The following is a 27,033-nucleotide window of genomic DNA, read 5'->3' as shown; positions in this document are numbered from 1 at the left end:
AAGCTCACTGGCATTTCGGTGATGCCATTTTTCCTAATACCCAAAGTGTATGTATTAAGAACGACTGCAACTTAGTAGCTACAAGGGAGTGAGGTTCTTTTTTTCAATACAGAGCTATTCTTAAATCACGCTGCTCTTGAAGCATTACTGTTTCATCCTAAATTGTTGATGAAAACTTTTTATTAGGGAAGGCCAGACTTCTCAAAAGACACAAGCTTTGTCCATCGCAGCATGTGTTATCCTTTCCAGGCGCAGGGCACTGTGCAAGCTCCTACAGATCACAGCAGCCTGTTCGTGAGGCCTTCACTTTTTTTTGGCTGTCAGAGGGAGCATCCACAGGCATCTTATCTGGGAAGAGATTCAGTGAACACCGAACGGGTCCGGTTATGTTCTGGCTGTGTGTAATGACTGCAGAAGCATTCCCCGATTGGGCTGCTGGCTTCAGTAACTGAAAGGGAAGCGAACGTTCAAATGAAGATAAAGTCATGTTCTTTGGCAGCAAGGAGGGAAACAGAAATTGGTACCTGCTGCAGATATCTTGAGGGTTCCAGCTCTCCTAACGCTGAAGGCAACGGATGAAGGAAAGAAGGGATGGTGGATATTTACAGTCTTATTTCTCAAAGTCTTTGGACAAAATCCTCTGCTGATCTAACCTGGGGAGTGGCTTTCAATTGAGTGGAGCTATTCTGGGCTGAGGATCTGTCCCACACTGCATGTTTATCGCTTGACACTAGGAAAAGGAAAATTTCTCCAACTTTTTTCTGTCAAGTAACTCACAGGAAAATCTCTCCTTTCCTTCCGTTACCAGGAAATTCACTCCTGAAGGCTCTCCTGCACTCCCTGCTTTCACAGAAGATCACTCGACTGATCCCCTGCAGTGAAGTGCCACCCCGAGTCACAGCTAACAGGGACTTTTCTGGCTCAGAAATGCAAAGGTGCAGCCCCTGCCCTGAACCTGCCAGGCAGGCTGCACAGCCCAGGCACCATTCCCTCTTACAGCGCTCAAAGAGCCAAGGAGGAGCAGGACGTGGAGGTCAGGCTCAGATGCTGGGAAGAGCCTTCAGCACGTGAGAGTTTATAAAAGCTTCCAGTGGGCCAGGCTGAGTTGGGAAACCCAGAACCAGTGGCATACACTTGAAGTAAAAGTATTCAGGACTCTTGTACAGAGAGAGATGGGAAACAACAGACTGGAGCACTCGTATGCCCAGGTGGAGAAGGCACGAAATAACTGCAGGCTTCTGGCAATCCTTAATCCTTGCAGCCTTAGCTAGCTGAAAGGGTAACAGAGAGAGATTTGTTTTGGCTTCTGCCTTACCTTCACAACAGTTACCATGCCTTCGTTGGTGACGGGGTCTGTCCGGATGGTGAAATGGCCAGAGGGGTCTCCGCTGATAATGCGGTAGATGGCATTCCAGTTGGGGGAGTGAGGCTGGTCCCGGTCCATCACTGTCAGGTTTGCCACCACAACCTCCACTCTGTTCTCAGGAACTTCTCCTGAATACTGTAAATAAAAGACAGGAGTGGTCATGGTGGGAGCTTTCTGTCAGTCCTCATGGGTACCCCCCCTCTCCCCTACATCAGCATCCTGACTGGGAAATCAGTCCCATGAAGAGGACAATGGGGTAATTTGTTATAAGCAACACATCCCTTTCTCATTTCTGTTTTTCCTGTTTTTTCCTTTGAATATTTTTCCAAACCTTTCAAAGCCTAGTTTCACCCTTCAGCCCAAAGGAGAACATACCCGCTATCACCCAGCCATTGCCCAAGTTTCAGCAAATGCTCAAAGTAAATGAACAAAAAATGTTCTTGATCATCTCATTCAGATACAGCAGTCAGAGAGTTAATTGTCAACAGCAGGTAAAAATGGCAGACTAAAATGTGCATTTTTTAGGATGACTATGTCCTTTTAACTTGAGGTATTTTGCCTCACTCAGATTTTAGTGATGGCATTCTATTGCTTCTTCAGTGATTTTAGTTCATTTTCTTTCTTTTTTGCCCTTGATTTGATTTTGACTCATTATTTGAAGTGTTTCTTGTGATTTTGCTATAGCCTTTCCTGGTGCTTAATTCTCTCATTTAGCACTGATTTTATGGAGCACGTCCCGTTCAGGCATATCCTGATGCATTAGCTGCATTCTTTTCTGCTTTCCAGTCCCTGATTTATCATACGGCTGATCAGGGATTCTGGACTGTGAATACTTCCAGTGTTTGGGGCTCAAAAGCTGCCAGTAAGACACATTCCCAAATTTTCAACTGTCCTCATCTCTCGGCATCGCCTATTAGCAGCACTTGCAAATCAATGCCCTGATTGACATATGGCAAATTAAACACTGGGGAAACGATGGGAGCGGCTGGCTCTGAGTCTGCAACTGAAATCCTGGCCCCAACTGCAGGAGCAGAGCACTTCCGAAAATCCGGCCTTTGGTGTGCACAAATGCCAGGTTATGTAAATGATAATAAATCATTCCTTTGTTAGCACAAGAATCCCTTTCCACTCCTAACCCATACCCATCCATTGGAGTCTTTCACTTTTGTGTGCTTATATTTAGTAGATATTATTCCACCACTGGTAGCAAAAATATTCAATCTGTCTTATGTTAATGTAAATTTAAATTTGCCCTTTAGTAGTATCCTGAATGGCATTTTGCCCTCTTTTCTGTTATGCACCTGTCTTAAACAAGTTTTCATTAGTGAATGCAGATGGCATCTCTTTCCAGCCATGCTGAGTGGTGGGGAAGAACAGTGGGAAGCTGCAGGTTAATTCTAATTCCAGCACACGCTACAGCTCTCCTTTTCACTTTATTTCCCCTGATTTCACTTGTTCTTTACCCATTCTCTTGCCCAATTTGGAATCTCGGCGGCACACGGTTTAAGCAGGGGAAATATCATATGGAAATTTTTCAAAAGCCTCTTGAAAAATCCATTAGATTATGTCATATGTACACTCCTATTATCAACCTTGTCTGAAACCCGCTCCAAAGAACTGAAGGAGATTAGTTAAGCAGGATCGTCTCTTACTAAATCCACACTAGTTATTGCCCATTACATTAAATTAATGTTGTATGGCATGCCAGCAATGACAAGCTGATGAGCCACCAGTCTTGTAAGAGGTGGCTGCACTGCTAACACCAAGGTATCGTATTGTAATTTCAAAGGAGTTAAGCACTTTGTGCAACCACTTCAAATCTTTGACCTAGGACCTTTTTTTGGTCATTACAACTAGTCTTATGCCCTGCAGAACCAAACAGAATTAACTCATCAGGAGCAAGCCATCAGTTTAAGAGGGTCAGTCCTACAAGCTGCTGAACGCCTTTAGTAGGTCATAACCCAGGTGCTGACAATGAGTTTGGGTTACACGGAAAAATCCCACACAACCGCCAACTTCTTCTGTAAAAGCCACCACAACATCCATTTTCAGCCTGTAGTGACAAAGTTTACTACAACACATAATTAAAAAATATGAGGTATATTAAAAATTATAAATACACAAGCACATCTCAATATAAAACCTGGAGGAAGATCGCAACGGTCTATAAAGCTTTTTTCTACAATGCCCTGCATAGCCTGAGCAGGAGTTTATCCAGTTGTTGTTCACACCTATTACGTACAGTTAGGGAACAATCAGTCCTACGTAGCCTTGAGGGTGGATATTGTCTGTTACGCTTACAAAGCCAACTATTTTTGTGATGAGAATGGAGTAACTTCACTGGAATTACTGGAGACATCCAAAGCTATTCAGGTTAAGAAGCAAATCTTGGAGAGGTGCACCATGAAGAACAGAACAATTTTTATCAGCTACAGATCAGCAGTTACTGGAAATCCAAACCAGAGCCTGTCTTTCCTCTTTTTAACACTCCCCCACTATCATTATTATAAGTAAATGCTGTTACATGTATTGTCCACAATTGTCTTTAATAAAATTAAGTAATGACATTAAATTACATCTGCTAAAGGAAAGACGGCAGCTCAAAGCTACCCACACTTCTTTAATGTCGTTCCCTCCCTATCCTGGAGTAATTTAGGATAATGAACAATGCCATCTTTCACTATGCGTCTTTCCAGCATTCCCTGTGCTGTAAGTTCTCTTTCACAAGATTACAATTGATTTTCAAATAAAGAGAAGCATATCTATTCAAACAAGGTAAAACAATGGGCAACAGAGGAGCTGCTGGAGTAAACATAAGATTGATAAAGCAGTGCTTGACCTATGCTTGTAGCATTTACTCATATTCCCCTGTATTTCATTTAGCTTTACTTTCAAGTGTTGCATCTGAAGTCCTTAATTTCCAGAGTGTTTTTTTAAAGACCATTCACAAGGAGGTCTATGGCTGATTGTTACACACTTTGCTTTCCTTCTCAGATAAGGATTTGTTCTGAACCTGGCATGTTTCTTCCCCTCCCATAAAAGCCTGTGCTGGCAAAAGTCTTTCTCTCATTCCTCTGGAGCTGGCCTGTCTGAAGTCACGTCTGGCTGAAAAGGTAATAACTCATTCTGGTTTTCAGGTTGCATCAGATTATACTAAAATTGGTTAATCCCAGAGTTTGCCTTTTGTCTCACTCAGTACCTGACAGCATATAAACATGCGGACAAATATCACTCCGGAGGAGAAAGGGATTGATGTGGGGGACAAATGATGAATTCACACAATGACTTGACTTTGTGCAATAAATCTGGAGTCCGGGCAGTGAAGCCATGCACAGCAGAGTAAAACCAATTAGCTCACTGCAGCCACTCCTAGGGAGGTGTGGAATTGAGATGGATGAATACAAAGATAATTATTCGGGCTTCCTTCTAAAGGGAATTAATTTTTTCCAATGTTGTTACTTTTTTCTAGCTGGTTTTGCTAAAAAGGTGTGAAAGCAAAGACTTGCCCACATGAATATCTGCAGAAAAGATTTTTGTGTTGTCTTTGAGATTTGCTAAACACGGTGTAACATTTGTTACAGGCAGAAGTAGTTTATGAAGGCTGAATTGCCTAGAGAAATAGTGTTTTATGACCTATACTATGGATTATCGTCGAAGAATAAGGGCATCTCAGTTCTCTTATTAGACTCTAAGCCCTCCCCCTGACAGCTACGACTGCTGCCAAGTGCTGCATCTTCTCTCTAGGTCCCCTAGGTTGAGAAAAACTGAAATGAGAGTGAGTGAGCACTCGTGTGCACGTGGCGTGGGGTGTCCCATCTCTCACTGCTCTCTGCTGCCGGGCCACCCCGTTACACTGCAAGCTCTGGATCCGAGGGGACGTGCAGCGGGGAGCCAGCACCCGGCCCCAACACCAACCCGCAGCTCCTCCAGGCTTAAGGGCACACTCCAACTCAGGGCTGGCATGCGTGCCAACTGTTTACCTTTTCCACACGTTATCTAACAAAGACGCTTGAATAGCAGGCAAATTAATAAACAACTGCGGTCTGGTTGCAGCAATCTGTGTAAAATGAAAAAAAAAAAAAAAAAAAAAAAAGACAAAAATCTCCTAATAAATCATTAATTGTGATGTGCCTGCCCAGCTGCAGCACGGAAACAAGCAAATGCCATCCTAATTGATTGCTTCTTATTCCATCTTTATAGGCCTGCATTTTTTATTGTGAGGGTTGAGTAAGCCCAGAGGTGTAAAAAACCTCTAGATTGTACTCTGTGTATCTGCCAACTTGATATTTAGATCAATATCTTCTTTTTTTTTTTTTTTTTTCCCCCTACTCCTACTACTGGTAATTTAGCTTTTCTTCCTAGCAGCCTAATTGCTGTTTTCTTAAGCCTTACTATCAATTCTCTGACCTTTAATTTCCAATATTGTTTGCTGTACAGATGACTGTACTAGGTCTGCAAGTTATCCTACCCCCTCTACGCCGTGTGGGTCAGACTTGGCTATCAGCTCTGTGACAATCAAACAGTGACCTCCAGGTTCTTGCTCCATCATTGCAGCAGAGAACACAAGCTCACTCGAATCCCCACAAAATTTCCCTGAAGGCAACTGTATTTTGTGCACAATTCAGATTTTGAGACGCTCATTTCTTAGTCACGTTTTATTTGAGAACTACTCACTCTGGTGTGTTCTCGGATGCTGATCGCCCACTAAGTACCGATGTCCTCGCTTTTTCCGAGGCAGCCCCCAGCACCCCTGCTCTGCATTGCAGCACCACCAACCCCTACGTAAGCCTCTTTGACACTTTTTTTTCAGGTTCATGCCCACAACATCCCCTGCACTGCACCGTCCCTGCTTCAACTCACGTTCACTTGGATCTGCTCCACAGTCCATCCACGTACACATATCATACTTCAGACTAGTTGTATGCCATGTGGCAAATGCTTCCCCAAACGTTATCTATAAAGCCCAACGCTCTCTTGCCAGCTCGTGGTTTTGCTCTGCTAGTACGAGGCCCAGCTGTCACGGTGCTCATTCAGAAATGAATTGCAGGGGCTGCCGGCACCGGCTCATCGCAGTCGGGCAGGAGTCAGCCTTGCCCAGTTGAGCAGAGGGAAGTGTATGACAATTAGCTCACCAACTTTTAAAGGATGCTTTGGAAGCCCCTGCCTTTATCTTCATTGGTTTGTGCTATTAAAAGGCCTCACCTGCCTGCAAAGGAGCTCTCACAGCTCTACGCATGGTGTGGTGGAGCCAGACCATCCGCTTGTTCATTGGGAGTTTCTACCAGGAACAATGAGTGATGTTCAGTGCGGTCTCAACGTGCTGATTCACTTCTGCTAGATGAGTTTGAAAGACAAAAGCAAACCCTAAACCTTTACACTTCTGAAGCTGATCTTGTGATGGGGTTCAGACAACCCCCATTGTGTTCCTGCAGCTGACGCTTTGTCTTTACTGGTGTTATTTTTTCAAAATTGCAAGTATTGGCAGGTTTTGGATTAAATTACAAGATTCACTCTTTGAATATGAAGACAAAGCAGGAACACAGGAGAAGAAAGCAATATCCTTTCTTTCAGAAGCAACAGAAGAAAACTCTTATTTCAGACTCTCTGGTGTGAGGAAGGAACGTGCAGGTCTCGCTTTCACCTTGGTTCAAAGACTCTTAGAGTACTTGCCAAGAGTTCAGAGACACGAGCACGTAATAGTAAAAGGATATTAAAAAAAAAAAGTTTGCATGTCTGACAATGAGCATTAATTTTTTTTCATTATCAGATGTTACATTCTTGTGACAGTATGAAAAGATGCCACAGAAATGATGACACAAGACACTATTGTGCTGCAAGATAACCACTTCCAGATAAATATATCGTATAAAACGAGGTTCGAAGTTTGCATAGAAATTTAGATATTTTATAAAAATGCATTACAACACAAAGGAGCTTTTTACAACATTCATATGAAAGGTTTAAAAAGAGATTAAAATTATGTCCTTGGAAAGGCATATAGCCTTGTGAAGGAAAAAAAATTCTACATTAACCCCGTGTAGGAAAGTTGTACTTTATCTGTATTTCAAAGGCTATAAAGAACCACTTTAATCAACCTACTTGACTTTGGGGACTTGCACGTCTCACTGAAACTCATGAAATCTGGCATAGTGTGGTTTCCAGAACACAAAAGCCTTTAATCTGTAACCCAGCACTCTTGTACATTCAAATCCTGATACTATCTCCTTGTTAGGAACTAAAATTGTGAATTTATCCAAAATGGGATCTCATCTCCTCTAAATGATGTAGCCTTTGCAACAGTGACCTTTAACAATGGTTATACTCAACAATAAAAGATTTTATGTCAGGAGCCAGTGGAAACAGTATATGTTAAAATTCTGATCTGATAGCACAGCCTTTTATTTTTCAGTTTTAGACAAGAATCCTTTGAACATTTCATTTGCTCTCTTGTCTAACATACCTTTGTTTCTTGCCTACAGAATGAACAGCGGGAAAAGGTAGCTGATACCTTTCTGCAGACTGTTTGATTGTCAGGTGTAATTAGTAAAGATATTTTTTAAAAGAGGCACAGATTTTAAAACAGCTAGAACTGCCTACAAAGTCTCATTCTTTTTTTAAAAAAATATATATATACACATACATTTATATAATAAAACAATTTTGCAGATACATCATTGCTTTACAGTGGTACTCAGCTCTGTGCTTCCCCTCAGCTGCAGAACTAGGCTTGGTGACCTCCCGGTGTCTCCTGAGGCAGTCACAGAACGGGTGCTGGAGCCGTGTCCTGCCCTCCGCTGCCTGCGTTGGGGCAGCATCCCGAGAACATCATTAATTCATGTGTTACTTGGCAAATCCATTAGGTCAGCCTGGATTAGTCTACTGATCTCCCCAGTGCTTTGTCACGTAGCCCTGTGACCCCCGCTGAGCTACCGAGATGGAAAAGCTCCCAGATGGGAAGGCTGGCAGGGAACCCTGTGCTGGGGACAGAGGAACCTGAACAGGTTTGTACAGCTGGGGAAAAACAGGCCAAAGGAACAACGGAGTGTGGAGCTCCACTGTCTAAGGCCAACAGCGCTTTGGATACGCTGACCTCAAATTGCCAAAGCAGAGCTGGTGCCCCAGCGCAGCAGGAGGAGAGCTTCCCAACGTCCAGACTGGCCTCTGCCCTTATTCTCTAAAATAACCACTTTCCTTAAAAATGAAGTCATTTGTTGGCATGTCAAGCCTCACATTTCTTTCTCTTCCTTCAAACTGTAAAGCTGCAAATAACGGGACTGTTTTGAACAAAACTTCGAAAATGTATTTTTCCTGATTTACATGTAAACCAGGATGACAAAAATTGTGTGACAAAGTTCAGCTCCTAAGTGAGCTAAATGCACTCCACAGGTCTGACTCTGTATTTCTTGATAAAATGTGTATAAAAAAGGATGTTTCAATTCAGGCACCTGTAATAAAGTTTTGTAAGGTAAAGCCTTAAGCTGATAAATCTAGTTTAGGATTTTCTTATTAACTGCCCACTCCTCATAATGAGTTTTTAATTTAATTTTTTCAGATTTTAAGGCATAAAAAAGCTGCTCGTGTGCCCCTGGGATCTGAAGACGGGTATTTGGGAAAAGGAGAATTTTAAGAGTACTGAAACTGAATTTTTGATGTACAGTATAATCCTGGTATTGAGATTTTTAACAAGTTTCCTGTGTAGCACAGCTCAGCCAGTCTGCCTGCTGACTCCAGCTCAAACCTTCTCTGCACTGCAATTGAAATCTCTGTTGTTTCCAGATTAGTCTCAGAATTAGCACACATGGGGATTTTTTTTTTTTTTTTTTTTATGAGCAGATTTGAACACCACAATCAGACCCTGGAAAACCCACAAGGTCTAGTCATAAACAGAATTCCTGACTGGACAGAGCATCCTTGTAGCAGAAAGGCACTGAGGTATATGCTTTATTAAAAGTGCCACTACTGTGGTTTAAATAAATAATTTTCTGAGCTGGTGCCACAGTGGCCGATTTTTAATGTCCTAACTGCTGCATAAAATGTAATGTCAATGCCTGTCAGTGGGGTGAGAGCTTGCACCCATAGGAGATTTGTGTGCCCTCACCTGCTCCCTTGTGCTGTGGTTTCTACGGGAAGGGAATCAGGAGTCAGGGATGTGTCTCCACGTTGCAGGGGTTGCTGAAGAGCCCCTCCAGTTTGCAGACAAACCCAGATGGTTCTGCTGAAACACTGCCCCAAAGCAAGAAGAGCAAACCTGCCCTTCCGAACTCACCTTTGATGGAGTCCCTAAAATCACAGAATTACAGGATAGTTTGGGTTGGAAGGGACCTTTAAAGGTCATCCAGTCCAACCCCCTGCAGTGAGAAGGGACATCTCCAGCCAGATCCGAATCTGGCCTTACAGAAAATGCATCTCCTGCTTACAGTGATGGAGAGTGCAGAATGACAACTAAACTAAATGCTGTGTAATTCATCGGACTCGCCATCAGAAAGAGGCTTTCTGCTGAAATTTTGTTTACAACAGGAAAAGTCAAAGTGCATGTGACACAGAAGAGAAATGCAGTGAGAAATGGGAGGATATTGGGTCAAAGAAAAGAGGAAGACACTATATATTTGTAAATTTAGGAGGAAACCCATTATTTCGTCTATGTTATTTTTTTGGCAATTAAAACATGTTATTGCACCAAGCAGAACAATTTGAAAAACTCTACCATGCTCAAAAAACCAACGTGAAACCTTTTAACCATCCTCTGATTTTAACTCTGGCTGTTCTCTGTATTCTGACCCTTTCTTCTACAATTGGGAAGAGTTAAGACATCCTGGACAGTTAGAAATAGTTGATAAGAGCAAACTCACAGCACTACCAAATCCTTTGCTAAATCTCCCTTTTTTTCCCCCCAGCATGTCACTGAAGATTTCGTAAGTGAAATGTGCTTAATGAAATTCAAGATATATATCCTCTTAAAATGACATCCCTTGGAAGTAACTGTTTTTAAGGCAACAGAATAGTGAAGAATCAAAAACCTGCCACTCCAGCGAAGTTAGCTAACTTCAGAAGGGGATTTATTTCAGTGCCTTACAATAATGGAGTTACAAAACATATCTAAATTTCTCAGCCTCGCATCACTGCCTGAGATGCTGTGTACTTCTAAGATAATGAAATAATCCACTACAAATGGGTATTTGCTTGGGACATCTGGCAGATGTGGAGATGTACCTGCCAGGGCTGTGTGGACGTCCTGCCTAACCAGGGACCTGGTTGGTGCTGGGTGTCTACATTCAGGCAACTGAACTGGGCCCTCCAAGGCCAGGTCTGGGGCTCAGGAGGAGAATTAGGATATTCAATATATATCCAAAAGCAGTAAGAGGCACATGGTCGAAAAGAAATCATTCAAATTAGAGAGAAATGCTACAGGTGGATAAATGTTAGACAAGAAGTGCTGGTGTGGGTAGATCTGTGAGATACAGGAGCATTAATGTCTGACTTCTCCTTGAAATTGTAGCTTGATCGACCTACCAGATATTATGGGAATGGTGTCTAATCCACAGACACGTATCAGGTGGTGGAGATCACGGTGGTTTCCATCACAGCACATCACAGAGCAGGAAGGGTATTTCTCTGTAGAAGTTCCCTTTGACTACAGAGATTTTGTCAGCCACACCCAGCCGTGTCCCACCTCGCTGCACACACGTAGCTCACGTGTGCCCCAGCATCTCTTTCTCCCCAGCACTACGGAAGGGGTGGTCTGGGGAGGTGGCGTACAGCTTCTCCCTCTAGATCCCATACACATTAAACAGGGAAGGAGAAGGAGGAGAGAAGTCCCTGCTCAGTGAGACCTGGCACCAGGAGATGCAGCACTGCCAGATGTTGCAAACGAAACGACTCATCTCAAATGGGATATGGCAAGCGACAGCCGATCGGTGCTGTCACACCGCACGGGTTGGGGTGGCCTTGCCAGCGTACAGATATCATCTGTGTTTTGAAAATATTAACCTGACTGCATAAACCAGCAAAACAGCAGGCTAGAAAATCAAATGTCAAAACAAATTGCTACGTATCACTACGGCGCTGGTGATGGGTACGCGCGTGCCACTCAACCCCATTAACGACAGCTACCTGCAAGCACTGTAAAGAAAGGAGAGCATCGGGCTGTACATTACAGGTGGGCACGTATGCACAGGGCACAGGGGCTGTGCTGTCCCTCCTGGATTTCAACCACTTCTGTGCTGAGAAGCAGGGCATGAGCAGCATCACGGGCTCTACCTCCCGTGCGGTGCTGTAGCTCTAATTGGCTGAGATTGCACTCTCTAGCACTGAGAGAGGAGGTTATATTATTCTTGATTTTACACCAAGCAGTACATGTGTCCAATGTGAGAGATACCAATAGAGGGTTTTTTTTTCACATTCCCCTTTGCTTTTTTTTTTTTTTTGGTGACAGAAAATTGAAATCTGTAATGAAACTATCGTTCCCATTTTTTAAATCACTGGTCTTTGGCAATTTTAAACTCCGAGGTCTAAAAAATTCATTACTACTAACTTCCATCAAGGGTGTTCCTGAAACCAAAATTACTTAATCAACTCAATTTAGCTTCTTGTGTAGACCTAATTCAGAAAAACTTTATCTTCTTGAATTGTTATTGCAATTAATTTCCCCCCCTTCTTTTTCTGCAGCAGACGACATTTCAGTAATTAGATATTTTATAAAAATGAGTTATTCATTCAGGGTAGCTTCACTTTTATATTTGATTAATCATATTACCACTGAGGTCTGGGTTTTGTCTCCAAGGAAAGTTTAATGACCTCATTTTAATCCTTCTTTTAACCACCAGGCAGGTATCAATGAAGAGAAATAAAATTATCTTCTTTTTTCTTTTTCTATCTTTTTTTTTTTTCAATCTCAAGATTACATTTGATGTTTTTTCTGTGTGACTGACCCATTTACAAGGAAGAATCTAGCTGATTCCAATTAGGTTCAGGACAGAATCAGGCTAAATGGAGCCTTGAACTATGCCTTAATAACTAATGCTCAGTGTAACGGAGAGGAACCAGAATTGTTTCACCAAACAACAGTTGGTTTAAAGCACTGTACATAATTAATTTGGTGATAATTTGAAAATGAATGTACAGAAAGGAAATAAACAAAACTAAATCCACTGTAAATTTAGGTTTTGATTAATGGGGTCTATTAGTAAGAGAGTTCTATCAAGGAGACCACATTTTTTTATATCGATGCATATATACCCACACAATGGTATGAAAAAATTCATATAAACCACAGTTTATCTGGGAGTAGAGACTTGAATATTATTGATGACTGTTTGGCTTATATCAGTGTCTATCTACACTTTGAATCTAGCTACATGCATATCTATGTTTGTGTATTTGTACATATACATCTTTGTATCTATCCGTCTTGCAGACTACACTAAGTAGTCTCGAAGGTATTTCATCCTTTCTGTCATATGCTACACTGGTGTAAAGACTTAACAGAAATCACAGAAGGGGCTGATGCTCTTTTCATTAAGACACAAGGAATTACTGTTTTCTCGTAAACTGAGAAATATCTTTCATTTTAGATGAAAGAGGTGATAAAATAAAGAACAGAAGTTGAGTATCCACAAGAGAGCGTGAAGCGTATCTTGTTTTCCATAGCGTTGCAGTGAAAGGGCCTCCAGGCACTTAAAGATGCTGTGCCTGGGAAGAGTCCTACTGCTCACAAAAAATCTGCACCCCGAGTTGGGGGATCTCACTCATTCCTTATCAGAACCAAAACTGTGTAGGCATCACATCTCCTAAGCTCTGCCAGACAGGCTTTGCGTTTAGGTAGGAATCCATCTCCGAAGGTCAGTTTGATTTGAAAGGCAGGTCAAGATGTAAATAATTTCTGTTAAGACTTAAACACTTCCCTAACCATGGCTAACCTGCACGTCTGCAGCAGCAAAGCCCCCGGCATTAGTGTGGCGAGTCCCAGGCAAGGCTGAGACAGGAGGGGAAGAAGGAATACTGTTTCTGCTTGTGCTCTCTCCATTTGTTACTGCTACCTCTGGACCCAACATCCCTTGTCTAATACATTGTCGATGGCAAAGGTTTTCATCAGGACCTGCAGTGAGAGGCAGAAAGCCCTTTTCAATTTACAAACACTTAGTTCTTATTTAGGAAGACTAAACTGGTTTGTAGTTTTTAAGACTTCACCAACTATATATTTAATTGAAATGCACACAGAATTAGGTAGATTCTCATGTACCCAAATGCTGCTGGGCATATTCGATTCACTTGAATATAATAATTTATTTCGGTTAGAAGACAACAGCTCTGTAACAGCCCAAGCTTTACTGTGTAGGTTAGCTGAGCTTCGTTTTGATAGGAAAATTGCAAGCGAACACAGTCACCTGGGATTTTCCATGAAAGCACAACTGATTTTTAACGATAAAGCCTGTCTGCAGGACTGTACAGAACTCCTGGGTTTGTTTTCAGCTGTAAAACAATGCAGTCCTGTGAATTTTCTCACCATGGTATTAGGTCTTTCCCCTTGCCAGCTCTGACCTGTACTGTTCAACTTGACTTCTGCCTCTTGTGACAACTGCCTCTACATTATGCCGTAGGTATAATTCTGATGATTTTAAAATACTGTAGCATCCAGACTAATCTATATTCAAATGGCGTTGTAGACTTTTGGAATGGCACAGGTGTAATTATGGGGACTGTGAGATCTGAACAGGCAACCACATACGCAGCTTTAGTCTATACACTGGGAAATTAGGTACACAGTGCTCAAGATTTAAGCTCTTGATGTCTTCCAGACACGTGCCCAAGTGCTGGGAGATAGTTAGCTACCCACTTTCACTGGATTTTCCTGGATCAGTATGGTAAGACCTCTTTTTAGGAAGCCCTTGGTAAGCATCCTGACCCATTTTTCTGGTGTGCAGGAAATTCCACTGAAGTCCCGTTCCTGCTGGGTTCTCCCTTCACAGCATAAGATTAATTCGTAAAACATGAGCATGCACGTAAAATGGATTTCTCATAATGCTCACATGTACTGGATGCTTCTTGATGCATCTGGCTATAAATGTGCTTTGGAAACCCCAAACGGCCGGCAGGCTGACTTGGTTTCTGATTTTGATTTCCTACCTTCATTAAATATGATTTCTCCAAACTAGACTTATTTACACCTTTGCACTGCAGTCATTTGGAAGAAAAACCTGAGGGTTTTCTCTGATGCTTTGCTATTTTTGAACTCACTGTTAAAAACAGAGCTCAGCAGGATTCAACTCAGGGGGCTGGAGACCAGGTGAAGCATTCCCCCAAGCTTTGCCACTTGCAAAAAATTCACACTTACAGTTCCCATCAGCTATTTCTGCAGCTCTGGACAGTGTTGCTCTTGCATTGATTGATGCACAGCTATATTTTGCCCTCAAACAATTAACATGAGAACAAATGCACACAGAACAAGGAATAAAATTTTGGCTTATGCTTGTTTGCTTTTCCAGAATTTTGGCAAGTTCATAGAGCAGGAGGACTAAGAGAGTGCTATGCCATGGCTGCAAAAAAGACAAATTTGATCCTAGCAAATATTAGTGCTCTTGTTCAAGGCACTGAAAAAACCTCGTCTGGATTACTATATACAAATTGGGTCAGAAAAAAGAAATCTGAGCAGAGCCTGAAGCACAGCAGGGTTAGCAAGATAATCAGGGGAACAGAAAGCTGTAACATAAAAAGGGGTTGGAGGAGCTTGGCTTGTTTAGCTTCACAAAATGATGTGCACTAGTATATCAGGGTGGAGACGGGAGAGAAAATGGGAAGGAAACATCAAAATGGGAGAAGGAGGAACTATTTATGGTAAGGGACAATGCTAGCATGGCACTGATGCACTGAGAGCCTGCTTCACTTTCAGATTTCAAAGCACTTCTTGGAGTGGGCTCGTGAGCATTTTCCATAGTACTCAGAGGAACCAGAATACCTGCACAGACAAAGGTCAGACATTTTTGGAAATGCAGTGCCAAAACCAAAAAGCCCTTTTAGCTTGGATCTCTCTCCATGTCATCTTCCTCCTGAAGCACTGAGCTCTTTCACTCTGCAGATCTCTGCTGACTGATTCAGCCCAGTACAAGCCAGGTTACTAACTCAGCGTTACTGCAGCAGCCAGAGACGAGTCTGATCTGACACTATTAATTAAATACCCCAGTTAAAAACTGGCAAGGAGTGCTTTTTCCGCTGTACTTGCAACAAGTACTTGCTCCTCCACTGATTAGCCAAATCCACTTTCTAACTAGATTAACCTTACCCAGGCACACATCCCCTTCTGCTAGAATATGAGCATCTCCATGTGTAGTGTCATTCTGCACTCACTGCTCTGCGTTCACAGCCAGCCTTTGGCCAGGCTGCTCTTCCCAGGCCAGCAAGTCACCCCTGCCTGGGTGCTGTGAGCAGGAAAGCACCCACCCATGCCAGATAGCCCAGTCCTAAGTCTTTAGAGCTGGTCCTAATGGCAGTCAGTGCCAAGATTAGCCAGCGAGGCAGCACAGGGGAGAAGGGGGTGCGGTCCTAAAGCTGCCTCTTTAAAACATGCTCCACTGGATTCAGCCTTGGAAGAGGAGATTCTCAAAGCAGTGCCAAAGGGCAAATTTGAAAGTAGCTTTAAATAAGACCTCCTAAGGCTCAGGAACTTAAAGAACTTGAAGAGCCCAGTTCCTTTTTTCCCTTTCTCTCTCTCTTTTTTTTTTTTTTTTTTTTTTTTGACAGGAGAGGTTGATTGCCAGGCAGGTTTTCCCAAGAATCCACAAGCTCAACTAATCATGAGCACTTCAGCCCTGTGAAATAATATTTCCCTTACATGGGCTACTATAAAAACAAGTTCTGCACAGTAGGCAAATTTAAAATAACTTTTAATTAACATTTAAGACACAGAAGTCTGATCATGCAAATTCATCTGCGTCTCCTCTCTGCGCCTGATTGTTCCTGATTGAATATGATAAAAATAGACTTTGTATGAGTCAAGTGTAGGCATGGATTTCTTTAACTTCTCCTCCCCTCTGATTATGCATTTCCTTAGATAAAGTGGAAACCCTTGGACGGCTATTAACGGTATCATGGGTCAGACTGAAAAGGGCATCCTGCCTGGTAGGAGTTAAAGATTTCACTGGAAGTGAAGGCATTCCTTCCATGAGTAAAAATGTTGCCTCCACCTTGCATAAAATCTCACCTGAGACCATCCAGCATTGTTCTGTCTCAGCTGACTTTTAATCTCTGAAATACTGACACTAATTTCAGGGCACCTCCCCTGTATCTGAGGTGAGCATCTGGCCAGAGGCTCAGCTACGGATCTATATTAATATGGCAAAAACGCAACTTGCCTGCACACAAGTGATAAATATTTGAAGGGAGGCTGAGGAATTTCCACATAATTAAGACACGCCAGAGGACATGACCCTGTTATGAGTAACAAGGACTCTGGATAACGGAGGGCATACTGATCCTGGTACCTTTATCTTGTAACAGTGATGGAGCCAGCTTCCCAGTAAAACTTCCTACAATGTCTTTGCAACACAGTCCAGTTAAAACGTCACTATTTTACACCAGCTGATGATTTGGCAGATGCAAAACCCACAAAAATGCCATGAAAATGAAATAGCACGCTGCTCACTCCCTAAGAACTGTGGAAAACTTGGGCATGGGAGATTAATCTACCCTTTTGAAAGGTATCTGACCCAGGGCCTGGGGGCACGGGCTGGTTGGCGTTACCTCCACTCGCCCAGAATTTGTACCTCTGCTCTTCAGCAGAGGGAAGAATCGCCTCTCTCCATTTATTTTTGCAAGCAACAATGTCACATGAAGAACACATCACAAAGAGCAGGCTGAAGTCCCTTAGCTAGCCAGAAGAGCATTCCCTGGGTCATGGTCCTGCACTAAATCATTAGAATTGCCCAAAATAGCTGCCTATGATGTTTACAGCGTTTCACAGGATGCTCCACTTGTCTGGCGCAGATCTGATTGCTTCCCACTCCGGGGCAGTCTCTCATGAGACATTTCCTCACTGTTAGCTGCTCTCTGATGCTTCTCAGCACAGCCAGATAGCATCGCAGATCAAGAAAACATTCACCATCACAAAAAACAAAGCTGGCAAGGACTAGCGGAGGTCACCTCGCCCTCACTGCGCCCCAGCACCTCGCGGTTTGATGCAGGTAGTCTGGTTGTGACTATCAGTAGTCATGACTCTTGCTGATGGAGACTGGACTTAACAGCAGACTTTAGTTCAAAATTGTTTTGTTGAGAGGCTGTGATTTCCAATCCCCCCATATAGTTTCAGAATCCTTTGTATGAGAAGGTGGGGCTGCTTCTTCCCCTGCTATTGTGCAGGATCTTCCCCCAGCTTTTCAGGTGACGTACTAAAAGGTACGAAAACCACATTGATTCATTTTCACGTAAGCAAGCAATCATTTTGGAGTTTTACTGGAGTATCTTCAATTTGTACATTGAAGGGACTGCTGTGTGATTTTATTGCACTTTTTCCGCTATTCATCTAGCGCTACCTTTTGATCACACCCCATCTGGTATTTTGGATGTCCATTAAGCAACACACCCCCGGAGGTCAGCCCCTCCTGAGGGTGTGTGATTTTGGGTATTGCACACCTGTGTCTGAACTTTCACACGCTCCGTGCACACAGTCCCTTCACCACCCTGCGCAGCGTGCTCGACTACAGACGTGACCTGACTTTCTTGACCATCGCAGTGGCTGTTTTCTTCTCTCCTGTCCCGTTGTTAAATTTTACACAGTAACATTAATTCCTGCTGCTGAATACATGAGCTGTGACACCAGCATGGTGCAGAGTCCTCCTGAGCTACATTCTTATCCAGAAACGATTAAGTCTAAAACCATCCTGGCTGAATGACAGGTAATTTAGGAGCACTATAGGGTGGGCCTTTGTACGGGTCTATGCTGTATACAGTTGCTTGAGTTCCTTTCATCCAGCAGCTTTCCAAGAGCCGACCACAATTTCAGTTATTCAGCCTATTTTGTTTTTACAACAGCATCTCAATACAGAAGTATTTAAAATAAAAATATACTGTATCTCTCCAAGCAGTCCCCAGTCTTAAAAGAGACCATGGGCTTTCTGACCCTCTGAGGAGCTGTAGATTTCCTGGAAAGAGATTTTCGCTATTTTTCAGAGGTGTTAAAATGCAGATCAGACTATTTGAGGACAGCAAGGAGATTCAGCTCAGGTTTAAAGAGACTGATCAGTCTGATGCCATTCTCTGTCAGCCGGGGAAAAAACCTATTATACTTCCATAATCATGTGAAATTCATCTTGCCTATACCTGGGAGTATAAGAAAGATATTTGTTTCCACAGAATCAGAAAATATTATTGTAAAACACCCTTAGTTTTCAAATCTTTATAAAGTCCCATGTGCTGCTGTGTAAAGCCCTTTGGCCCTTGCAAAACTTCTTCAGTGATTGAAATTAGAGAAGTAATGGTACACATCAACCCCACTTAGAGGAAGAGTAGTATTTTCTAATCCATTTAACACAATCCTGTGGGTAATCCTTTTGATGGCTTTTATTCCTTCTAGGTCTAACGCACACTGAGACATTAAACACTCAGAATTCACCTGAAAGCAAATTTCCATTATTTCAGCTTCCATCAGATTCAGTTTTGGAAAGACATTAAAATATTACCACATCTGCTGCTGCCCTCCAGAAGGCACCGACGTGCACGTGTGAGTAACCCTGACACGGCTCATCCTGCTACCCCAAAACTCACCTCCTAACTTGCATTTGGAGACAAGGACCAACGTGGGTCATCTGGAACAGTCTGTGCTTAAATGACGTGGCCACTAGATGTCATTCCTTTTTCACTCAAACATGGGTTAAAGAAGTATTTACCTGGCAAAATAAGGGGTGGGGGTGTGTGTGTGTGTGTGTGTGTGTCCCCGGTAAACACTAGCAAGCTGGGGCACACGTACTGCTGTGCTGAAAAGCTCCATGGCCTGAGAAACACAAAATGCCGTAAGACTGGCTGCTCCAAAATTTTCAAGAGAGAACAATCCTGTGCTGGCAGGTGAAAGGACCACATGGCCCAAGGCTTGTAGCAGATTTTTACGGCTCTTCACAACTGTATCTATCATGCTTAACGAGATATTTAATGATAACTTGACAATACAAGGCTCCGTGTATTCACTGTGACCGATGCCAACCACCCTATCCTCCCTGGAGCAGCAATGCAGGCTGCAGATTGACACCCAGATCTGAAAACGTGTGGGGTGTCCATTTTTCTCTGATTCAGGAGGAATTTCGCGCCTCCCTTTTTTGGAGAACCTAGGTTCAAGTCACTTTGTGAGAAAAAGCTGGCAGTGCTCAGGAGCTGAGCACATCCCATCCGTGAGCCCGGGTCCCGATGGCGACAGGAGGGATGGACCCGGACTCCACAGCCAGCATGGTCTGGGTCCACAGTGGCATAAATTGGGCTCTGCAAGAATTCCTTGAGTTCTGCCATGTATTTGCAGGAAACTTTGGTACTACATTAGTAAATATCTGCAGACCCTTTAAGACGGTATGAAAATTCAGAGTAATATAAATAATAAAAACATTCCTCAAAGGATGTTCAGTGGCTGGAGCACAATGCAGTTAGAATTCCTGTATTTTTAAAGATTTGGTATTAGTTTAAGATACTTACTGCTCCTGGTTGACCCTCATATGAATAAAGATGGTGGATACACAATGATTTCTCATTTATTAGCATGTAGATATATGTAGTAATCTGTGGTTTCTAAAATTACTGTGCATGTTTCAGATTATCTATGTCTATGGATTATGAAGGCTGGAAGGAACCAGACCACATTAATTTCACCTTCCAACTCTGAATTTTTGCCTTAATCAGCTCTAAAAATTAGTTATTTGCAATCCCTTTATTTTTTTCCCTTTATCCCCCAGTAACAGCAACTTGGAGCACATGAGAAAAGAATAGAGAAATACTGTACTAATGTAAGAAATATCTTTAACTGATTAAAACCAGATGTACTGAAGAATGACTATACATTTACTGCTGACACACACAAATACATCTGTTAGAACTATCAGTGAAATACAAATTTTACCGGACACCTGTTACCATTTAGAGTATTTACTGCTTCCTTGAAATCATATCCGAGCTACTAAACCCAAAATATCTTACTGCTCAAGATTTCACTCATAAGTAATAACAACTCTGATATGTCTACAGCCAATTGCTGTGAAACAACTGTATCCTCTTCGGTGCAATCAGACATAGTCTGTTTGCCACATTATTTCAGCTCCTTCAGTACCTCAGCGAAATTGGTCACCAAATAGTTTTGCTAGTTCATGAATCATTCTGCTTTTCCTTTTTCCTTTCTTCCTCCTTTTTCCCCCCTGAAAGTCTTTGTTCCACGGTTATCTATCAAGTTGCTCCCATCTGCCAAACCAGCTAAGAGAGACGATGGATATAAACATCCATGAATTACAAACACGTTGTGTGTCCATGCATCACTGTGCTGATGTATTGATACTTACAGTGCTGGTAGTGAATTCGGGTGGGTTGTCATTCACATCTGTCACCGTAATGATCGCTGTTGCTGTGTTTGAGAGACCATAGTTAAGATTTCCTTCCATATCTGTGGCTTGAACAATGACTATATACTGCTGAACTTTCTGGAAAAAAAAAAAAGAAAAAAGATGAAAACCAAAAATGCATCCTGTAAAATGCCTTGGTTTATTTTCTGTATATAAATGCAATTTTTAAGTAGACTAAAAAGTTAAATCGGATTCAAAATGTTAGTAAAAAAGAGATAAAATTTTCTATCATGTTTTCGAAGGGATTTTTGCACAGATTGGTGGATAGCACCTGTTTCATGGGAAAATAAAAATCTTATGGGCTAAATTCCTTGGTTGAAACAGACATTTTTGTTAATTTTTAAGCATTTTTGGCAACACGAGTTTCTGTCTTCTGAAAACCAGTAAAAATTTTGCTACTGTGTTTTCACTGAAAACATCCCTAAGAAAATTATAACCCCCAAACTGACAGCAACGTTGCCTGGCAGCCCTCCAGCTCATTCTGCTCAGTCCGATGCCCACAAAGCATTTTAATACTTAAAATACTCTCCATGTTTCAATCCTTAACACAACCTTGGTAAGTAAGGAGAATTTAAGTCCAGTATGAAAAAAAATAAAGTCACTGCAATAAACGGAATCGATTTAAATTCCTGAGCACCCCAAACAACATGATTCTCAAATAAAAGTCTTACAGAGCCAGCCATAGTAATCACACATGGAAGTTCTTCTAAAAGACGCTGTATGTCAATGCAACTGGAAACTAAACCTGAATAAAATGAGAGGGCATCTGATCTTGCATGTGTGTAAATCTGCCTAGGATGTCTTTACTTAGGAATATCTGCCTGCACTGAGAAAAGCTTCCTAATCTTTAAAACTGCCCTCAACACTAAATTTTCATTTGGATCTGCAGAATTTACTATTGATGTCTACATGTGTCGTGCTCAGGGTACACGGAGCACTTCATAAGCAGATGTGAAAGCAAAGCTCCTCTCCTGAAAACAGGGGCAAAGTGATGGGCTGAGAACCAGGGAGGGATCCAGCCAAAATCGGTGTGACTCAGGGCAAAGCTAAACATTACTTATTCACAGAATCACCTGGATTGGAAAGGACCTTGGAGATCATCTAGTCCAACCGTTCTCCTAGCACTGAGAGTTCCCAACTACAGCATATCCTTAAGCTCTAAATCGACCCTACTTAAGGTTGAAGGTGTAATTACAGACATGAGCTGGGACACAAGGACCAAATGGTTCCAGTGGCACACTGGTGAGCCTGAAGGGTGTAAAAACCAAATGGAGGCACAATGTTACACAGGAAAGGCTTTGTGCAAAGCCAAGTGAAGGGAATTCCCTGGGAGGAGAGACCTGCTGCGTGCTGGATTGTTCCTGCTCTCAGAACAGTCGAGGTACTCAAGGGCTGCTCCTTCCATGAGCTGATGTTACAAGCCTGTGTAAAATGTCAAATGTCCTTCAAAATTTCGAAGGGCGAGAATTAGGTCAATTAGGTGTCTCTACTCCTACATAATCATTCTTGAAGTGCTATAACCGGCTTCATTCTTTAATTCTTCTGAGTTGCTAGAATAACGGAGATCTGAATTTTAGTTTTATCTTGATTCCAGGGCTTTTAATTGACAGATATTAACCTGCTAAACTGACAAGACATGACACACAGGGATCCATCAGCACCTTGCAACTGGAATATATTATGGAAATACACTTTCATTATCTCTTGCTACCTTGTATAATAAAACATGAGGGAGAAAGTACTGCTAGCTCTTGTTTTTCCTCATGCAAAAAGTTGCCATTCATTACTCCATTTGTAAAGCACTGGGTAATTGTGAGGCTGAAATGTCCTTATTAGTGAATGTAATTTCTATTTCATATTTAGCTTTTCCTTCCTTATTCTCTCTTACAGACAAATTGGGAGGCTGACAGAAGTATTCCCTAACAGACCAAAATACTTGTGAGCCAAATTAGGTTTAAATCATAGAAGGGGGGGTAAGATGTTTGAAAAAAAGAGCATCAATCAGATTCTACATAAATTAGAAAAACAGGATGGAGGCCCACAGGAGAGACTCCATTTCAATAGCGCATTTAAATGGCAAAGCCACCTCTAATGTTCCTCACTGTGGTGAGACGGAGACGCGGAATTCACAGCATTTCCGATCCGAGGGCGTAGCTGTCGCACGCTATTGTAGAAGCTTCAGTGCTTCGGCAGCGACTGCAGGGAAATAAATGTTCCTTCCTTTCTGTCAGTGGAAAAGGCGATGAAAGAGCCTCCATCGGTGTGTGGGGGTGCTGCTTTCTTAACCTGGCGTTTTTCTGTTTTACCGTGTTTGCAGACCCCGCTCCTGCCTGTGCCCACCTGGGCAAGTGGCCTCCAGCCAGGGCACGGCAAAGGCAGCGCCCCTCTGTGTCAAAAGCAGTTCTGAAACTCGTGATACCTTTATGCAAACTTTAATCTGAACTTTGAGAACAAACCGCAGACCTTGGGTAAGGTCACACTCCATCTGCACAGCACTTACTCATACCGGGACCCAGCCTGCAAGCCCCCCCACTGCTTTCAGCTCCTTTCTAGCTTGCTTTATTCACTTCTTATCCAAACTTGCCCCTGGAAAAATGAATCCTCTTGTACAAGAGGGGGTAAGAGACTAGAAAGTCTCAGTTAAAAGTTCTGTTAACTTCACCATTTTACTGCTTGTTAAATGACACATCCTCTGGTGAAACATGTATGCATGCGTGTGTACTCACAGACCCTGACTCAGGTTTGCAATGAAGTTTTTTTTTTTTATTTAACAAAGTGCCTTTCACTGAGCATCGTAGCACAGTGATAATAAAAAAATCGCAAATTCATAATACTAAATTAAAGAAGTTTAAAAGAAAAATTCTATCAACCAGATACTACAATGCTAACAATGAAACTACCCAGAATTGTGTAATGTACAAATGTACCAGCCACAAATTGCTGGTGTGTAAGGATGAGAAGAGGGGAAGGATGCCAAAGGAGAGCTGCACATGTGCAAACAAGCACAGGGAGTCCAAGTCTAGTGAGAAAATGCAAGGAATTATAGCAGATCTCAAAGGGATGGAGTGATCAGGTAGGATCGTTCCAGAACACACACGTTTGAGATGGGTGCTGTGCCTCAGGATACCGGAGGCAGCTGCAGCAATCAGGGACACACGAGAGGTGAGCTGCTGGTGGAAACAGAGAGACATCACCAAAGCTGCACTGATTCCATCAGCTGAAGATGTAACTATTGCATTTCGAGCAAAAGTGCAATCTGACATGGAGAATGGCCTTGGTCTGTACGTAAAGTTGTATAAAACATGAAGCCACGTAAATCACAGACTAAAATCATAGAAACATTTAGGTTGGAAAAGACCTTTAAGACTGCTGAGTCCAACGGTAAACCTAGCACTGCTAAGTCCACCAAATGGAAGTAGTCTGAGATTTGTCAAACCTTTAGGCACTTGGTTGCCATCTGCATTCAGTTCCATCTGAAAGGCTCCACTCTGGGCATACAAGGGTGGTGATTTCAAGTACCTAGTTTTAGTTTATAACTGATTTAATCTTCAGTAAGACTGGCCCCAGCAGATAAATGACTGATTTTTTTTTTTTTTCCTGTAGCTAACCTTTTTGCTTTTGTGCATTAAGCTGATTTTATTGAACTATTCAATCAATTTCAATTCCAACATGTCCTTCCAATTTGTCACATCTCCAGGGGCATCTTAGTTTGTTGTCCTAACATTATTATTATTGTTACGACTATTACAAAAAAAAAGGCAGCCCCATGCCCCCAAGCATGAGCGACATTTTCTTGATGGCATTTGATCACACAGAATAATTCTCTATTCTCCTTCTTTACAAAAATGACATTTTAAATAGCACAGGGCAGAAACTACAGCATAGAGGTAACACAAAGTGGTCCTAACCCACAGAAATGAAACATCTACTGTATGTTTGCTCCGATTATGATACTGTGGAACTAAAGGAATAAGCCTCTGTCCCGAGGGTGTCTAGACTAAAAACCCAGACCCAGTGAAGTCCCTGAGAGGTCCAGTGGCCAGTGTTTTTAATAAATCTAACAGATCTTCATGCTAGACGAAGGAGAATGTGCTACTTCTACTTAAGTCGAGGAAAAAAACCTCATCTTGCTAAGTGCGGAGCTTTTAGTCTGACCTAAAAACTAAGGGCTTTTGGAGGAAAAAACTACGAAGGAAAGAATAATTAAAGGAACCGTGGCAGATCTAATCTGTCTCCTCTCCTGTCAATCATCTGATACAGTGCCACAAAGAAATCCATCAGCTAAATTCCAGAAGATGGGAATTAGTTGAAGAAATTGGTTAAGCTGCTTAATGGGCAGTTGATCAGGGGCTTGGTTAAACAGATAGCAGTGCCTTGTACAGGGATAAGTAACAGCTTGGAAGAAGGGTAACCTGACAATTAAATAACTGAAACAAGATGTGGTTGAATAGTACAAAATACAAGATAATGCAGCAAGGGACCAATAACAAAACTTTTCTGGAAGCTACATTATTGGGCACGAGCAAGGAGGAGAGGCACCACGTCCCACCAGCTCCCTGCCGCTGTGCAAGTCACAAACGCCGTCAGCAAACGCACGGTGTGTGGTACCAGCATTGCAGATACGGCAACGTTACTCCCTTGTGCCAAGCTCATCGGGATGCTGTGCACAATCCAGGTCCCTCGCATTCACTGCTGAGCAACCCAGATCCGACCAGGTGCCGGCAGTGAAGAGCCCATCACCGGAGAAGAGCCTAGAAGAGCTTGGCTTGTTTAGTCTAGCAAAATGAAGGCTGATAGCAGATATGATTGCTGTCTATAAATACATCAGGAGGATAAACACTAGGAAGGCAAAGGAGCAATTTAAACTAAAGGACAATGTTGACACAAGAACAAATGGGTGTAAACTGGCCGTGAATAAATTTAGGCTGGAAATTAGCAGGTCCTTCACTGCTAAAGGAGTGGGATGCTGAAGCAATCTAATACAGGGTCTGCAGAGCAAAAATGTTCAAAAGATTATATTAAATTAGGGATAAAATCCTTTTGGTCTAGGTAGAAATTATAACAAATTGAGCTAAAGCAGAAGTCAGATCTCTCAGCAGTCTCTGTGTACAAACAACTTTTTAGGAAGAAAAAGAATAAAAACCTTTCAGTCCAAATAGCACAATATGTTTGTCTGAAAATGGTTTAAGATTTAACACCGATCGATATTACTGAACCAGCCCATTCCACTGGCACACACAAAGGAATAGGTACCCCAAACAAAATTACAGTTATTGCAAGTGGCTCTTCCCATCAAGATACAGGCCAGTACAAAAGACACCGTCTCAAATCCCTGGCCAACCTCAGCAGGGTCTTTCTGAGAGAGGTTATAAACGAAAGTAAATCACATTCAGAGAGAGAGTCTAAAAGAACAAAGTATTTTAAAATGAAGTCCTAGTAAAGAAGTGTTCTCTGTGATCCCACTTTTCAAATGTGCATGCCTAGTATTTTTAGGAATATCGTTATTCCTGTTTTACACATGCAGTGATTATAAATCACACATGAGCTGGGTAACTGTGTACACCAACGTCCAGAAATGTGGTAATTATGTGATTAAATTAATCTGCATTATGGACAAAGGGTTTGCAAAATTAGGACCTACATTTTCAAAGCTCTGTACAAATATTGTCCAATTAATTACCACTTCCTGGGAAATGTATGACTAGCTAATTTTAGCACCATGCCTGGTAAAGCAAATAAGGTTACCAGGATGCTGCTGTAGGACGTACTGAGCAGGAATCTATTAGTGAAGGAGACAGAAAATCTAAATCCTATTTCCTCCCATGGCTATCCTTATATCTTTATGTGTTTTCCCATCTTCCTGTAATTTTGCAATACTCACGAGAAGAATATGGGATGTTCTTCTGGCTTGTTTTCTAAATCACTTCTTCACGTCCTAGTGAAGTTTTGATGTTCCCTTTTTTGGTATAAGATAACTGATGGTGAACACACTAGTGGTAAATATTGTATCAGAGCCAGAAAAACCGATTTGAAAACAAACAAACTCCCCCCAAACATTCACTCGATTTTAGCTGAAATACTTCTTCCAAA

The 27,033-nt window shown here is 42.2% G+C and overlaps 1 protein-coding gene across 1 annotated transcript in view; it reads right to left on the bottom strand.

Annotated features, from left to right (window-relative positions):
• CDH4 (cadherin 4) overlaps positions 1–27,033 on the bottom strand; it is a 466,028-nt gene that overhangs the window by 25,275 nt on the left and 413,720 nt on the right. Inside the window, exons 8-9 of the mRNA XM_074920132.1 lie at positions 20,884–21,021; positions 1,316–1,501 (exon numbers count right to left, since the gene is read on the bottom strand). Of these exons, the coding sequence (XP_074776233.1) occupies positions 1,316–1,501; positions 20,884–21,021 (324 nt within the window). The remainder of the gene's footprint in view (positions 1–1,315; positions 1,502–20,883; positions 21,022–27,033) is intronic.

The sequence above is a fragment of the Athene noctua genome, chromosome 16 (assembly GCF_965140245.1).
Source record: "Athene noctua chromosome 16, bAthNoc1.hap1.1, whole genome shotgun sequence".
In the NCBI taxonomy this organism is placed as follows: Eukaryota; Metazoa; Chordata; class Aves; order Strigiformes; family Strigidae; genus Athene; species Athene noctua.
The sequence above is the reverse complement of the archived record's forward strand: the minus strand, read 5'-3'. Positions and strand labels throughout refer to the sequence as shown.